This window comes from Carcharhinus amblyrhynchos, chromosome 6 (assembly GCF_965287045.1).
Source record: "Carcharhinus amblyrhynchos chromosome 6, sCarAmb.v2.hapA, whole genome shotgun sequence".
NCBI lineage: Eukaryota > Metazoa > Chordata > Chondrichthyes > Carcharhiniformes > Carcharhinidae > Carcharhinus > Carcharhinus amblyrhynchos.
This window is the reverse complement of record NC_137329.1, coordinates 35971272-35988673: the sequence shown is the minus strand read 5'-3', so window position 1 is coordinate 35988673 and position 17402 is coordinate 35971272. Positions and strand designations below refer to the sequence as shown.

The 17402-nt window shown below is 42.2% G+C and overlaps 1 protein-coding gene across 3 annotated transcripts in view; it reads right to left on the bottom strand.

The window, feature by feature from the left end:
- ipo7 (importin 7) overlaps window positions 1-11770 on the bottom strand; it is a 76136-nt gene extending 64366 nt beyond the window's left edge. Inside the window, exons 1-3 of one of the 3 annotated variants that reach the window (XM_080190214.1) lie at window positions 11450-11769; window positions 8177-8358; window positions 7201-7282 (exon numbers count right to left, since the gene is read on the bottom strand). In XM_080190214.1, coding sequence (XP_080046340.1) covers window positions 7201-7237 — 37 coding nt within the window. In that variant the 5' untranslated portion in view covers window positions 7238-7282; window positions 8177-8358; window positions 11450-11769. Of the gene's footprint in view, window positions 1-7200; window positions 7283-8176; window positions 8359-11449 lie in introns of all 3 variants that reach the window. The other 2 variants (XM_080190213.1, XM_080190212.1) reach the window with 2 other exon arrangements.
- Window positions 11771-17402: the final 5632 nt, after the last annotated feature.

The following is a 17402-nucleotide window of genomic DNA, read 5'->3' as shown; positions in this document are numbered from 1 at the left end:
GTGCCATAAACTTGCCCTGCAAGAATTGACATCCTTAGCAGAGTAAAGAGAGAAAATATTTTTTTAGAACAATATCTGCCAAAAATACCATTGTTTCAATGCAGAAAGCAGTTACATTTCTGGTGGTAGATGGTAAAGGAAATGTGATCTCTGAAATTGGAAACATTGATTTTGATTTATTGTTGTCATAATGTACAGTTATACAGCAAAAAGTACTGTTTCTTGCACACTATACAGATAAAGCATACCCGTACATAGAGAAGGAAAGGAGAAGATTCAGAATGTAGTGTTAAAGTCGTAGCTAGGATGTAGAGAAAGATCAGCTTAACATATGGTAGGTCCATTCAAAAGTCTGATGACATCAGAGAAACTGTTCTTGAGGTGGTTGGTGCTCGTCCTCAGACTTCAATATCTTTCTCCCAACAGAAGAAAGTGGAAGAATGTATGTCAGGGGTGCAAGGGATCCTTGATTATGCTGACTGCTTCTCCAAGGCAACAGGCAGTGTAGACAGTGTCAATGGATGGGAGTCTGGTTTGAGTGATGGACTGGGCTCCATTCATGACCAATAAACATAAATTTGGAATCAAAATTTCTTCAAGCTTGATGTTAGCAAAAAGCATCTTCTCTGCTTCTATCTGCCTCTAGTCTTAGATCACATCAACTTCTCCGGTTTCCCCTGCAGAAATATACAACTTTGGTGGCTTGACTGACCCAGTTCTAACCTTTCAACTGCACACCTGGTTGGCTGTTTAAAGAGTGCTTTCTTTCAAACTGTTCACACAAAGCTCAATTACACCTCCACAAGGGCTCAAATCATAACCAAATCTTACACTGCATCAATGTTCTCTGCTTTTGAATCCATCTTTTCACAAACTATAATTTATTCAGAACCAAAATGTTATTCCCTTCCAGGTCATCCCTATCCTCGCCAGCTGGAGGCCACCAGCATTTCCAGCCATCAGCATATGATCTTGCTGCTCAACATTATTTGCGCCACTTCTTTTCAGCAACCTATCCAGTACACATGCTCACTTCTTTGACAGACTGCATTTTGCTAATGCTGCTCCCTTCACTGCCTGTGGACCTTTCCCACAAACAACTCGATTTTGATAGCCCCTTTCTATTGTCAAGTGACTGTTTTCAAGCCTCCCCATTCACTCAAGTTTCACCCTCTGCTTTTCTTCTTGGTATCTACCACCTGTGCCTTTTAAAGCAGAGGTTTTTCAGAAATGAAAAATGCTACTTTACGTCAGGAGTGCTACGTAATTCAAGTTGTTTTAAATAAACAGTTTATTCAAAATATCTTTAAATACAAAACAGTTCCCATTATATCAGCAGGCCCAAACTTGTAGTTTGCATGGTTGCAACCAGTCTACCTTTTATCCATTCCTTTTCAGTTTTAACAAAACTTGCCTTCAATCACTCTTCTCTTAAAGCAAAGAGCTAAAGATCTTGTCCCATTAAAACCTCAGATTGTAGAACACAACTTTGATGAAATCTAAAGAATAATCTAATGAAAATTAATAACTACTTTTCAATATTTAGCACTATTCTAACTGCAGAATGCAGCATAAAGCTATGCTATAGATTATCTGGTATTTTAGGTAAATTTAAGTCTGTTGAATGAAGAAACTAAAATTATCAAAAAATAAAGATAGATTTAAAGGCCTAAAAACAATTAAATGAGTAGCTTGACCAAACAGATCAAGAAAATTCAAAGCTCAATTACCATATTGCTCCTGATTACTGGTCATCTAACATCCAGATGGATGGGCAGAGATTTCTTCCAATAAAATATTGCAAAGTCACAACTCACTGAGGTCTTCGGTTCCTGTCCAAACTCTGTTCTCCAACCCTTGCCCTGGCAACTTTTTGAGGCAGAACCAGAATATAACCTTGGTGTCATATCTGAGCATGAAACGAGCTTCTGATCGCAATCATTTCATCACCAATCAGCTTATTACCATCTCTGTCCCAGCTCATTTGCTCCTGAAATCCTCACACATGCCTTTTTACCTTCAGACTTGACGATTTCAATAGTCACCAATTCAGCCTCCCATCTTCCACCCAACTCAAACAGGGTCAAAACTTTTCTGCCCACATCCTCAAGAACCTTTCCCTCAAACAACAAGCAACTTTTTTGCCCATTCCCAATTTTAGTTGCTTCAACATTGGCAACTATGCCTTCTGCCTAGGTCCCAAGCTCTTGGGTTCCCTCCCAACACCCCTCTATCCCTACTTCAAACTTAAAACTTATCTCTTTGATCTAGCTTTTGGTCATCTGCCCAAATATCTCCTCAGCGTCAAAGTTTATTTGATAACTTCCCAATATGCTTCACAGGAAAGTTTCACTACTTTAAGTGGCTAAATAAATGCAAGTCGCTTTGTGCCTTTCTAATTATCAGGTCAGTTAGCTGACTGCAGATGAGGTAATAGTAACGATGATTCAACTGCCCTTAGTTCAGCTCCCCTGCGTTAGGGAGCAAGAAAAAACAATGCAGCAACAAAGATTTGACTACAAGCAAAACGTCTGGCCTAATTTGCTCATTGCTTCATTACTACTGCATCACAAACTAGAAAGACTTCAGCAAATACAGACAAAATGAACCAAATTTGCTCAGTTCCAATACTAACTGGACACCTATTTAAAAAAACTCAAGTATTATAATCAAATATAATGCTTAGCAAGACAGTTACTGATGTCCTGAATTTAGTGTAAAAACATTGGAAAAGTCAGATTATATAAATCCGTGCTGGTTTGCCAGCAAATAATTTCCATCCACATCACATTCAACATTCAATGACTTTAGTGTACAGAGGTGTATACACTTTGAGGCTTCAACCATTTTGCTCTCAAGAATGATTAATAGCAGCACCCATACATTATAATACATAAATGCATAACTTAATTGAAAACAAAATACAAGTTTACAATCTAAATGCATTTAGATATAAAATAATCAGTATAAGGTTTAATGTTATACATGCTTTTTTGTTGGGGACTCACTTTACTCAAACGTTTCTGATTTTGTTTAGAAACTTTACCAACTATGCTCCAGAGAAAGGCAAGTTAAAACATTAGCTAAACGCTGTACCCATAATAGACATTCACAACGCAGGTTTGCTGAAGCATAAAACAAATTTTGAAAGCTCAGTTTAAAGACAAAGTGAGAAGTGTTTTTTTTGTAGTGTTTGATTTGTGCAGGCACATTATCCAAAATCTGGCTGTCCAAAAGCTAGATCTTTTTATATATAGTTAAGTCAGTGATAGCAAATGTCCCACAGGGCAGATAGTGAACACACTTTCTGAAACAAACATTAGTATATTTTTGGTGGAGGCTTCAAAAGAGGCACTTAAGGCCTGTGCCTGAAAACGGCTTTATCGTTTTTGCATCCGGCAAAAAGCATAATATTAGCATATGAGCTTGTATTATGCTCCCTTCGCACAATTGATTTCCCCTGAATGTAGCCACCAAGGATGACACAGCTTCAGCAACAGACATTAAAAAGGCCACTGCCCCTACCAGGAAAGATAAAAAATGTCTGCCAGTGAAGTGAAAAAATGCATTAAAAACAAGCTGTTGTGGGCTACTGGTAACATCATTTCTGATCCAATCCTCTCTTCCTTCCTGGTCACTGAATCCCATGTCCTGCCAAACCCTTTCTTCTCGTACCTATGAGTCACCGTGGCCTGAAATTAAAATAGTCTTCCCCAAACTGCCTGGGGATACCCAGCAGGCATATGCAGTTTGCCAGTCCAAAATTAGTTTAGTTTATTTATTAGTGTCACAAGTTGGCTTACATTAGCACAGAACTGAGGGGTTATACAGATTTAAATCCAAACTGGACATTGAGGTGCAACTTCTGCACCCAGTCATTGGTTAATATGGGGAACATGATACCACAATGAGTAGCTGAGGTGACAAACATAGTTGCCTTTAAGGGGGAGCTAAGTAAACATGAGGGGAAAAAGGATTATGATGAAATTTTACATGAAGAAGGGTATGAAGAGGCATTTGCAGAGCAAAGACCAATTTGGACCTGCTGGGTCAAACATATTAGTTACAAAATTCAAACCCTAGTTGAAACCAGCTAACTAAACTTGGCTTATATCATTCACTTTACTGTCTAACAGTCACAACTGTTCATGCAAGTTTTTCCCCTTGCCGTTTGAACCTTGCAAAAACAAAGGTTAAAGAATGACATGCCTTCAATAACCTAAGTTACAAGCTTTTCCCACCCAGAATAGTTACTTTAAAAGTAGCTTCCACCTTCTAATGGGAAACTGAGAATTAGCAAAAAAACTTAAATAAAGCAGCAAATTATTTTCAAAGTGGAAAATTAGAAAAGACAGTTCAGAAAGAGAAAAAGTAGTGACAATTAGAAAAGGGACAGAAAGAAAATGGGCTGAGTGAGGATTAAAACATAGGTATTAGTTTTGCTGTTAAACCACGTTAAAACAAAACTAGACTGATATTTACTGGCTGAATTATTGTATCTGTGCTTATTTCAAATTATAAAGCTGTCTGATGTTTGGAATCTATTTCCCAAACTTTACTCTGATGGATAAAGGACAAAATCTTTCAAGTCGGGCACATGGAATAGTTTAGAATCAACCCTTCTCTTTTCCATGCACTCGGTTGGGTATACTTTGAAATACAGGGCATTTAAAGTATGATAATTATATCTTTACATTTCCAAACTATTTCTTGCTATTGACCACTATGATGTAACATGCAGAACTAAATGTAGTGAATAATCACACTTGATCAAAAGGAATATTAACATAGAACACTACAGCACAAACAGGCCCTTCGGCCCACAAGTCGCGCCGATCATATCCATACCTACCAGGCCGTAGAACTATCTGTAACTCCCAATCTCATTAATAGAACAGAGACAAATTACTTTTTCTTTTAATTCATTCATGGGCCACCATTTATTGCTCTCGATAAGGTGATAAGCTGCCTTCTTGAGCCGCTGCAGTCCAGATCATGTAGGTACACCCACAGTGGTTAGTTCCAGTATTTTGACTCAGTGACATTGAAGGAATATATTTCCAAGTCAGGATGGTGAGTGACTTGGAGGGGAACTTGCAAGTGGTGGTGTTCCCATGTATCTGCTGCCCTTGCCCTTCTAGATGGCAGTGGTCATGGGTCTGGAATGTACTAGGGAGCCATGGCGAGTTGCTGCAGTGCATCTTTGTAGATAGTACACACTGCTGCCATTGGGCAACTGGATGTTAAAGGTGATGGATGGGGTGCCATTTAAGCAGGCTGCTATGTCCTGGATGGTGTTGAGCCGCACTCATCCAGTGGGGAGTGCTCCGTTATACTTCTGACTTGTGCCCTGTAGATAGTGGACAGGCCTTGAGCAGTGAGATGGTGAATTACTCACCACAGAATTTCTAGACTCTGACCTGCTTTTGCATCCACAGTATTTATGTGACCAGTCCAGTTCAGTTTCTGGTCAATGTTACCCATCAAGATGTTGATGGTGGGAGATTCAGCAATGATAATGCCATTGAATGTCATGGGGTGATGGTTAGATTTCCTCTTGTTGGAGATGGTCACTATCTGTCACTTGTGTGGTGCGAATGTTACGTGCCACTTGTCAGTCCAAGCCTGAAGATTATCCAGGTCTTGCTACATTTGGACATGGACTGCTCTAGTATGAGGAGTTACAAATGGTGCTGAACATTCTGCAATCATCAGCAAACATCTCCACTTCTGATCTTATGGTGGAAGAAAGATGATCGAAGCAGCTGAAGATGGCTGTGTCTCAGACATTATCCTGAGGAACTCCTGCAGTTGTGTCCTGGGAGTGAGATGATTTACCTCCAACAACTCAAAAGTTTTCCTTTGTGCTAGGTATGACTCCAATAGCAGGAGACTCCCATTGACTCCAATTTTCTAGGACTCTGATGTCATACTCAGTCAAATATTCGTGTCTAAAGTTCAGCTCTTCTTTCCATGTTCGAACTAAAAGCATAATGCAGTCAGGTGCAGAATGATCCTGGTAGAAACTGAGCAATCAGCAGGTTATTACTGAAAGAGTGCCGCTCGACAGCATTGCCGATGACCCTTCCATCACTTTACTGATGATCAAGAGTAGACTAATAGGGCAGTAATTGGCTGGTTCGTATTTGTCCTGTTTTTTCTGGACAAGACAGAACTGGGTAAGTTTCCAGGTTGCTGGGTAGGTGCCAGTGTTGTAGCTGTACTGGAACTGCTTGGCTAGGGGCGTTGGCAAGTTCAGGAGGACAAGTCTTTAGTACTATTGCCAGAACATTATTGGATGCATAGTCTTTGCCGCATCTAGTGCCTTCAACCATTTATTGATATCACATGAAGTGTATCAAATTAGTTGAAGACTGGCATCTGTGATGTTGGAAATCCAGTAAGAAATCTGACAACGCCAGGTTTAAGTCCAATCAGCCAGAAATGTTGAGTAATATGATCCATCTCGGCCTCTCCTGGAGGTTTCCAACATGATGTGGAGATGCCAGCACTGGACTGGGGTAAACACAGTAAGAAGTCTTGACAACACCAGGTTTAACTATCAAATAAATTGGTTGGACTTAAACTTGGTGTTGTCAGACTTCTTACTGTGTTTACCCCAGCCCAACGTCAGCATCTCCACATTATATTGGAAACCTCCAGGAGAGATTGAGATGGATCATCTACTCAACATTTCTGGCTGAAGGCTGCTGCAAATGATTCACTCTCATCTTTCTCAATGATTTGCTAGACTCCCACATCATGAAGGATGAGGCACCTCCTCCTCTAGTGATTTAATTCACTACCTTCATGACTGGGTGCGGCAGCATTTGAGCGCTTAAGGTCTGTTCTGTAGGTTGTGGATTGCTTAGCTGCATCTATTGCATGCTGTTTAGCGCACAAGTCCTGGGTTGTCGCTTCACCAGGTTGACAACTCATTTTTAGGTGCTGCTCCTGGCAAGGCAACTTGCATTCCTCATTGGACCAGGGTTGATCCCTTGACTTAGTGGTAATGGTAGAATGGGGGATATGCCAGGCCAAGGTTACAGATTCTAGTTGAGTACAATTCTGCTGCTGCTGATGTTCCATAGTGCTTCATGGATACCAACATCTAGAAAACATACTCAGTAGTCTGGAATGGTTAACTCAAACTTGTCTTGGGCTCTGTTGCACATTTATTAACTGTCTAGAAACACTTACCTGCTTGCCTTACAGTCAAATCCAATTGGTCTGACATTGTAATTTGAAGCAGAGTTGATACAAAGGTGACAGCTTTGTTGGCCTGTAACGTACAAAGATAAAAATCTATTAAACATATATATTTGAGTGATACAACAATTTAAAACTTAAGTGCAGATAACAATTTTGTACTAAGACATGGGGAACCAGAGCTGAGAAACATTTGTGATTCGATCATCCGACGTTAAAAGTGCTTCCACCATGCCTCAATGGAATGCAAAATAACGTCATATTCCAGCCTATCCTACCATGTCATAACTTTAATATTCATGAACTTTAATCTCATATGAAATCCCTGTATGATTCTCTCTCTGGGCAGCATAGTGGTTAGCACCGCTGCCACATAGCACCAGGGACATGGATTCGATTCCCAGCTTGGGTCCCTCTCTATGTAGAGTTTGCATGTCCTCCTCGTGTCTGTATGGGTTTTCTCCAGATGCTCCGGTTTCCTCCCACAGTCCAAAGATGTGCGGATTAGGTGGCTTGGCCAAGCTAAATTGCCCCTTGTTGTCAGGAGGCTCAGCTAGGGTAAATGCATGGGATTGTTGTTGGTGCAGACTTGATGGGCCAAATGGCCTCCTTCTGCACTGTAGGATTCTATGATTCTCTCAAAATTCCAGTTATGTTAGCTAGTACGATTGAGGCAATTTACTGCTGAATGTTGCTTTATGCTGCAAATTCCTTTCCAAGGACTAGCCTGATATTGCTCAAACTCATTTCATGCAGAACTTCAACAGCCAAGAAGATACTTTCATTCCATCAGTTTCTCAATATGAACCTAACTAGGACTGAAAGAACAGCGTGCAACACAATCTTCCTATTCAAATCCCTGATTTCTCACAATGCAGTAGTAGTATTATCCTGTACAAAAAGTTAGAAACACAATTTTCAAAACATTCATTGCTACATTTCCAATTTTTCCTAAAAAGGTACTAACTTTGCTGGTGGATGGTTAAACAGAGATCTCGTGCACCATCAAGTGGCCATTGGTTATGTGTGTGAGCATTAGCAATGTCTTCAACATTGGACAACATTCTCGTGAAATCCAAACTATTCAGTCAGGTTATACTGGACATCAATCAGGAACATGGTCATCAGTTGTCATCACAACTGTCATCTCTATTAGCACAAACACAGGGCCAAAATAGTCCAAGTGAAAAGCAAATTATGATACAGTTTGGAAATGAAACAAAACAGGAAGTGTTAGAATCACATAACAGCCAGGACCCGTGCAAGTTAAGATTTCAGATACAGACCCTTTTTGAAACTGACACATGAACATTAGAGAGAGACGGAGGGCAAATAGCCATGGACATGTGGATTTTGGAGTAATGAAATACATGGAAAACCTGAAAGTCATGTTGGAATTTTTGCATGTTTGTAAATGAAGACACATCTGGAGTGTGAAGCGATTTAAATCAATATTCATACTAAACATGTTCTTTATGAAGAAATTGGTACAGTCAATCCTTAAGAACATATGAAAATGCATTTAACAAGAAGTCCAAAGATCCTGTACGACACAACTGTCAATTTTCTTAGAATACAGCACTAACCCACTAGGTGAGAAGGATTTGTCTTTTCAACCCAAGGTACAACTGCACTACATCTGTGTTCTGGAGTAGTCAGCTCCACCTCAGTCCTGTATAGATACAGTAATCATGAATGCAATTGGCCAAAATATTAAATGTTTACTTTAAAGTTAAAATTACTGTCATAGATGAAAATTAAGAGTTTCTACAGGATAGTTAAAGCCACTCTGCAATCATGAGAATAATGTGTTGACTAAGTTAAACATACTAAGCAAGAGATGGGAAAGTTTGTGAATTGTATATATGATTGCTTTTCTTACAGTAAAGACACAAAAGCTTTTTGTTACATCATGCCTATTTCATTGTGCCAATGTTTCTACTAATAGACATTTTGACGTAAGGATCATTTAAGTGATTGATGCACAAATTTATATTTTATGCAATGCATGCACACATTACATTTTGATTTTACTCGTTCAAGTAGCTGTCAGCTAGTCATATAATATGAAAATATTTTCTGAAAAGTGGTGACGACAGGAATCAGGTTAGAATTGTTCAGTAAAAGACATTCGGCTGTTTGTGACAAACCTGAAAGACAGGTTATTTCAAGTTTGGCCTGAAATCATAATTGCTCCAAAGTATCCAAACAGATTTGAAATGCATGTAGATTCTGAAACCAGGGCTCAATGTTTCCTTGTTGAGTGAACCATAAGGCCATAACCATAAGGCCATAACCATAAGGCCATAAGCGCAGAATTAGGCCACTCCACCCAGCGAGTCTGCTCTGCCGTTCAATCACAGCTGATATTTTTCTCGGCTACCCTTTTCCCATAACCCCTCATTCCCCCTATCAAGAACCTATCTATCTCCGTCTTAAACACAATGATCTGGCCTCCGCAGCATTTCGCGACAAAGGGTTCCACAGGTTCACCACTCACTGGCTGAAGAAATTCCTCATCTGTTTTAAAGGATCACCCCTTTAGTCTGAGGTTGTGTCTTCCTAGTAGAAGCATCTTCTCCACGTCCACTCTATCCAGACCTTGCAGTATTCTGTAAGTTTCAATAAAATCTCCCCTCATCCTTCTAAACGCCAACAAGTACAGACCCAGAGTCCTCAACTGTTCCTCATACGACAAGCTCTTCATTCCAGGGATCATTCTTGCGAATCAAAACTTACATCAAGTGCACTCCCCAACAGATTCCTTGAACACTTCATTTAAAATTGCAACATCATATCCTTTAATATTACAGATTAAAAACAACTGAATTCTGCACAAACTAGATGCAAAACTTGAATCAAGATCCAAGATGAATCAAGTGAGAGACTGGAGGACAAAGAGAAGCTATGGAGAGAATAAAATCTGGGAGTCCTACCCGAACTGCTGTTATACTATGGTTCAGTAATCTAGCAATCACTGCCAAAGATTAAATTAATACCAGTTAAGTTTCTCACATCCGATAGCTGGTCCCCATTTGAAGATCAGTCACCTGTCGGCTACAGGTGACAGATTATTGTACCATGGGAGTATCTATCAGCATTCATGACTAATAGTTGCTTGAACAAAAACCAAATGGCATCTATGAGCCAAAACCTAATAAAAGGATAAATCATCTTCAAGAAAGGATGGGATAAAAGTAGCAAAAAGGGAAAACAAACATATTTTCTTAAAATGCTCAAACTTTCTTGACAACAATTTATTAGAACTGTGTATTTATAATAGATATCAGATCGATGCTCTTCATTACATAGAAAGTATTAACAGGCAGATAGGACACTACATTGGTCCACTAGATAGGTTACCAAGGAGATTGATTTAATATTTAAATCCAGATTGCTCAAATGCTATAGCAACGCATACAAGAAATGTTTTGTGCCAAACTAATGGTTGCTTTATCAACTCAAGTCTGCGCATCAACTATAAGACTTCCCTTTATGTCCTCCATCCCCGTCATAAAATCTGCAACATTCAGTTGAGAACGAGAGCACTTGTAAATGTTACAGAGATTAGTGCAAGTTCCATTCTTTACTCATTCTCAGTGAAAGTAAGCTCGACAATCCCCTAACAAACATGCAGTGTCGGGGGGCGGGGGGAAGCCACATTTCGCTGGAGACTTACAAGCAAAATAAATAAACGGGGGTGGGGCAAAAGGTGAAGATACAGATGAGGTTGAAACCCTGTTCAAAAAACAGCTGGCTCTGAACTTTGACAAAAGAACTCTGTACTTCAATGTTTCAGCCACAATTTTATTTGCGTAACAAATTAGGGAGATGAGGATTGCGAGGACCAATGCTGTAGCCGCATTCCCTCTATATACACATAATAAAAGTTCGCAATCCACTTGATGCATGAACCAGCAAAGCTCGACATGGCGAGCCTGGCGTAAATTCTAACTCAACAGACGCCCTAACTAGTGGTTCAGTTTACCTTGATGGGCAAAGGGAAGGCAATAACCCGCGGGCTAGAGGTCACTAAATTGGCCCAAAGAACATCGCGGACCGTTACGTGTGATTTTAGGCATGAGAAAGGCGAATCACTCTAACATGTCTGCCGGCAGCAGGCGGCCACCGAGCGGACGCGGCACTGGCGCCGGGGCCGAGGCCTGGCCGCCAGCCCTAACATTTCACAACTCGACGCAGAGCGACACCTGCAAGGAGCCGGGAAGTGGGCCGCGGTTACCTCGTTGAGCTGTCGCTCAGCCGCCTCCCTGAGCGCAGGGTCCATGGTCCCCCTCAGGGCCTCGATAATCTTAGCCGGATCCATTGGAAGTTTCTCTGCCGCGCTCTGGAAGAAAATCGACGTATTTTTTTTTCAAAGTCGCCCTCTCCTCTCTTTTCCTCTAATTACATATATTTTTTTTAAATTATGTAAGCGGGTGTTGTGCTCGCCGGGCCGCTCCTGCCTTGCCGCTCACTCGGCCCTCTCAGCGAGCGGCCGCTGCGCACATGGAAGCTGCGCTTCAACAGCCGCCGGCGCCAAAGGAAGAACGTCGCGCGCCGAGCCCGGATACACGGGCGCGAGAGCTCCCGTCATCAGCCGGCCGGCCGGCCCACTCACCACCTTCCGCTTCCCCCAGCCCGCGTCCTGCCGCCCCTGCCTGCGCGCGGCACCTGGGAAATGTAGTCCCTCTACCACCACCTGCTCTGAACGCAGGCACAGTTTGCAAAAGACTGGTTAATCAGCCACCTGTACTTATCAGTTAAACACGCCTGTGAGTATCAGGCTATTGTCACTCTGCCGTGCCTCTCTCCACTTCATCCGACGAAGGAGCAGCGCTCCAAAAAGCTTGTGATTTCAAATAAACCTGTTGGACTGTAACCTGATGTGGTGTGACCTCTCATCTGGCCCACCGCACTCCAACACTGGCATCTCCATATCACATTCTGCAAAGGGAGATGTGCCTGGCAGCTGCACATGGTTGCATTCTTCCCCCATTCCCCCCGGCTTGTGACTTTTTCTTTTTGTTGACTTCGTATGTAAAAGCACAGCGGCCACAAGTTCTCAGTTCAATTTTTCATAAGTGCCCTCTTACAGGACCTTCCTTTCAAAAGGTCAGGAGGACATATACTCACCCTTGTATAGTGTACAGCCGCAGTTGCCACTCCTTAAACACAGAAGCAGTTCATGTCTGAATGCAGCAAGACATTGACAATATCCAGGTTTGGGTGTGTGGAGTTTGCACATTGTCCCTGTGTCGTGGGTTTCTCCGGGTGCTCCAATTTCCTCCCACATTCCGAAAGACATGCTGGTTAGGTGTATTGTCCATGCTAAATTCTCCCTTAGTGTACCCAAACAGGTGCTGGAGTGTGGCAACTAGGGGATTTTCACAGTAACTTCATTGCAGTGTTAATGTAAGCCTACTTTTGATAATATTAAATATTAGGACCAGGTGATGATTATCTCCAACATCACCCCTTGACAATCAATGGCATTACCATTGCTGAATCCCCCACTATCAACATGCTCGGGGTTACCATTAGCCGGAAACTAAACTAGACTAGCCACATAAATACTGTGGCTACAAGAGTAGGTCTGTGGCGAGTAACTCACTTCCTAACACCCCAAAACCTGCCCACCACCTACAACGCAGAAGTCAGGAATGTGATGGAATACTCTCCACTTGCCTGGATGAGTGCAGTTCCAACAATACACAAGAGACGCAACACAATCCAGGGCCCCTCATCCTCCATTTTCAAAATTCATCCCTCTATCATTAATGTACAGTGGCAATAGGATATACTATCTACAAGATGCACAACAGCAACTCACCAAGGCCTTCTATCACCCGGAAGGACAAGAGAAGCAAATGCATAGGTACACCACCAACTGCAAATTCCCCTCCCAAGCCACACATCCTCCTGATATGGAACTATAACCCTGTTCATTCACTATTGCTAGGTTAAAATCCTGAGCTCCCTTCCAAAAAGGACTGTAGGTGTACTTACATCACATGGACTGCCATGGTTCAAGAAGACAGCTCAACACCACCCTCTCAAGGGCAATTAGGGCAGGGTAATAAAAATTTAGCCTAGCCATTGATGCTCACATTCTATGAAAGAATAAAACAAAACAAATGGACTAATTCAATTAACCTCAGTGTCTTGGTCAAGTCAAGTGACTCTTGCTAGAAAATATTGATATTCACTGAGGATAGGAATGGGTTCACACATGGTTAGCTTTAGAGTCAAACAAACTGGTATAGATTTACTCTTTCATGGGATATGGGCATTGCTGGCAAGACAGCATGAATGTGGTGAAGGCACATATGGGGTGTTGTTACATATGAAGTTTCAGGATTTTGACCCAGGAACAATGAAGAAACAAGGCAATATATTTCCAAGTAAGGATGGTATGAACTTAGAGATGGCCTTGGAGATGGTGGTGTTCCAATGTACTACTTCCCTGATTCTTATAAATAATACAGATTGTGGGTTTGAGAGATACTGACAAAGAAACCTTGGTGTGTTGCTGCTTGCAATGTGTAGATGGAACACACTGCAGCCAAAATGTGGCAATGGTGAAGGGAATGAAATTGTAGAGTTTGAAGCACAGAATGATCTGTTTCTGAGTAAAAGCAGCAGAATCAGAGAATCCCTATAAGGAACAAAGAACAAAGAAAAGTACAGGACAGGAACAGGCCCTTTGGCCCCTCCAAACCCTTGCTGGTCATGATGCCTTAACTAAACTATAAGAAAATCTTCTGTCCTTACTTGGTCCGCATCCCTGTATTCCCTTCTTATTCATTTACCCATCCAGATGCCTTTTAAATGTTGCTAATGTGTCTGCTTTCACCACTTCCTCTGGCAGCATATTCCAGGTACCCACCACTCTCTGCGTGAAAAACCTCCTCAGCTCACCTTGAACCTGTGCCCCCTTGTAACTGGCTCTTCCATCCTGGGAATAAGCCTCTAACTAACCACCCTATCTATGCTTATCATAATTTTGTAGACCTCTATTAAGTTTCCCCTCAGCCTCTGTCTTTCCTGTGAAAACAATCCTGGTTTATTCAACCTCTCCTCATAGCCAACACCCTTGAGACCAGGCAACGTCCTGGTGAACTTTCTTTGCACTCACTCCAAAGCTTTAATGTCCTTCTGCAGTATGATGACCAGAATTGCATGCAATACTCCAAATGCAACCTAACCAAAGTTTTATATAGCTGCAACATGATTTCCCAACTCCTGTACTTAATGCCATATGCCTTCTTAATCACCTTAGCCACCTGTGTTGCCACTTTTAGGGAACTGTGGACCTGCACACCCAGATTCCTCGATATGTTCTGCCATTTACAGTACAATTCTTACCTAAATTTGATCCTCGAAAATGCATCAGCTCACATTAGTCCAGATTAAACTCCATCCACCATTTCTGTGCCTGAGTTTCCAATCTATCTATATCCTGTTGTACCGTCTGACAACTTTGTATCAACAACTTTGCCAATCTTTGTGTCATCCACAAACTTACAAATCAGACCATCCACATTTTCCTCCACATCATTTTTATATAGACAAACAACAGAGATTCTAGGACTGATTCCTGCAGAACACCACTAGCTACAGATCTCCATTCTGAAAAACATCCCTCCACCACTAGTCTCTGTATGATCAAGCCAGTCTGGATCTACCTAGCCAGCCCACCTTGAATCCCATGTGAATTTGGTTTTTGTATCAATCTGCCATGTGGGACCTTGTCAAACACCTTACTAAAGTCCATATAAACTATCTCCACAGCCCTTCCCTCATCAATTTTCTTCGTCACCTCTTCAAAAAACTCAATCAAGTTCTTGAGTCATGACCTTCCCCATACAAAGCCGTGCTGCTTGTCACCAACTAATCTATTTTCCTCCAAATGTGCATACATCCTGTCCCTCAGTATCTTCTCCAAAAACTTCCCCTCCACTGATGTCAGGTTCACCAGCTTATAATTTGATGGATTATCCCTACTTCCTTTCTTAAACCAAGGGAACAACATTGGCTATTCTCCAGTTCTCTGGAACCTCACTTGTGGTCAAAGAGAATGTGAAGACATATGTTAAAGCCCCAGCTATTTCTTCCATTGCCACCCACAGTATCCTGGGATAGCTCCCATCTGGCCCTGGGAACCTGTCTACCTTAATGCAATTTAGGATACTCAACACTTCTTCCTTAATATATTGACATTCTATAGAATGTTTGCACACCTATCCCTGACCTTAATATCTGTCATGTCCTCCTCCTTGGTGAATACCAGCACAGAGTACTTATTAAAGAAGATTTCACCCACTTCCTGTGATTCCACACACACGTTCCCTCTATTGCCCTTCAGTGGGCCTACTCTTTCTCTTGCTACCCTCTTGTTCCTAACATTTGCATAAAAAGTCTTGGGATTATCCTTGATCCTGTTTGCAAAAGGCATTTCATGGTCCCTTTTAGCCCTCCTAATTCCACTTTTAAGTTCCTTCCTGCTTTCACTGAATGCATCCGAGGGTTCTGAAAGAAATGGCGGAGGTGATAGTGGATGCCTTGTTGGTTATTTTCCAGACGTCGCTGGATTCCGGGGAAGTGCTGGAAGATTGGAAAACGGCTAATGTTACACCGTTGTTTAAGAAGGGTGGCAGGCAAAAGGCAGGGAATTATAGGCCGGTTAGTTTAACGTCTGTTGTAGGTAAAATGTTAGAATCCGTCATCAAGGAGGAAATAGCGAGGCATCTTGAGGGAAATTGCTTGATAGAGCAGACGCAGCACGGTTTCGTTAAGGGGAAGTCGTGTCTGACAAATTTACTTGAGTTCTATGAGGATGTGTCTAGGGCGGTGGATAGAGGAGAGCCGGTGGATGTGGTCTTTCTTGATTTTCAGAAGGCGTTTGACAAGGTACCTCACAAGAGGTTATTGCAGAAGGTCAGGGGGCATGGAGTTGGGGGTAGGGTGTTAGCCTGGATAGAGGATTGGTTGTCAAATAGGAGGCAGAGAGTGGGGGTCAATGGGTGCTATTCGGATTGGCGGTTGGTGACTAGTGGAGTGCCTCAGGGGTCGGTGCTGGGGCCTCAGCTATTTACCATTTGTATAGATGATCTGGAGGAGGGAACCGAGTGTATGGTGTCGAAATTTGCTGATGACACCAAGATTGTTGGAAAGGCAAATTGCGCGGAGGGTGTGGAGAGTCTGCAGAAGGATCTAGATAGGCTGGACGAATGGGCCAGGAACTGGCAAATGGAATTTAATGTTGGCAAGTGCGAGGTGGTCCACTTTGGTAGGAATAATGGTAGGAAGGATTATTACTTACGTGGAGAAAAACTGCAGCAGGCGACGGTGCAGAGGGACCTCGGGGTCCTTGTGCATGAGTCGCAAAAACCCAGTCTGCAGGTGCAGCAGGTGGTCAGGAAGGCGAATGGGATGCTGGCCTTCATAGCGAGGGGGATTGAATATAAAAGTAGGGAGGTCTTGCTGTGGCTGTATAGGGCATTGGTGAGGCCGCAGCTGGAGTACTGTGTGCAGTTTTGGGCGCCGTACTTACGCAAGGATATTTTGGCCTTGGAGGGAGTGCAGAGGAGGTTTACTAGGCTGATGCCGGAGTTGAGGGGGTTGAGCTATGAGGAGAGGCTGAATAAACTAGGCTTGTACTCGTTAGAGTTTAGAAGAATGAGGGGAGATCTCATTGAGACGTATAAGATGATGAATGGGATGGATAGGATAGAGGTGGAGAGACTCTTCCCGCTCAGAAAGGACAGTAGGACTAGGGGGCACAGCCTCAAGATAAAGGGAGGGCGGTTTAGAATTGAGCTGAGGAAGAACTTCTTCACTCAAAGGGTGATGAATCTCTGGAATTCTCTGCCTGTTGAAATGGTGGAGACTACCTCGCTAAATATTTTTAAGAAGAGGGTTGATGGGTTTTTGATAGGAGAGGGGATTAAGGGTTATGGGGAGAGGGCGGGAATGTGTAACTGAGCAGCGACAGATCAGCCATGATCTTATTGAATGGCGGGGCAGGCTCGAAGGGCCAGATGGCCTACTCCTGCTCCTATTTCTTATGTTCTTATGTTCATCAGTTTTTAAATGCCTCGACCTATCGTATGTTTTCTTTTTCCTTTTGACTATGCTTATAATTTCTCTTGTCATCCATGGTTCCTGAATCCTGCCATTTCTTTCCTTCATTT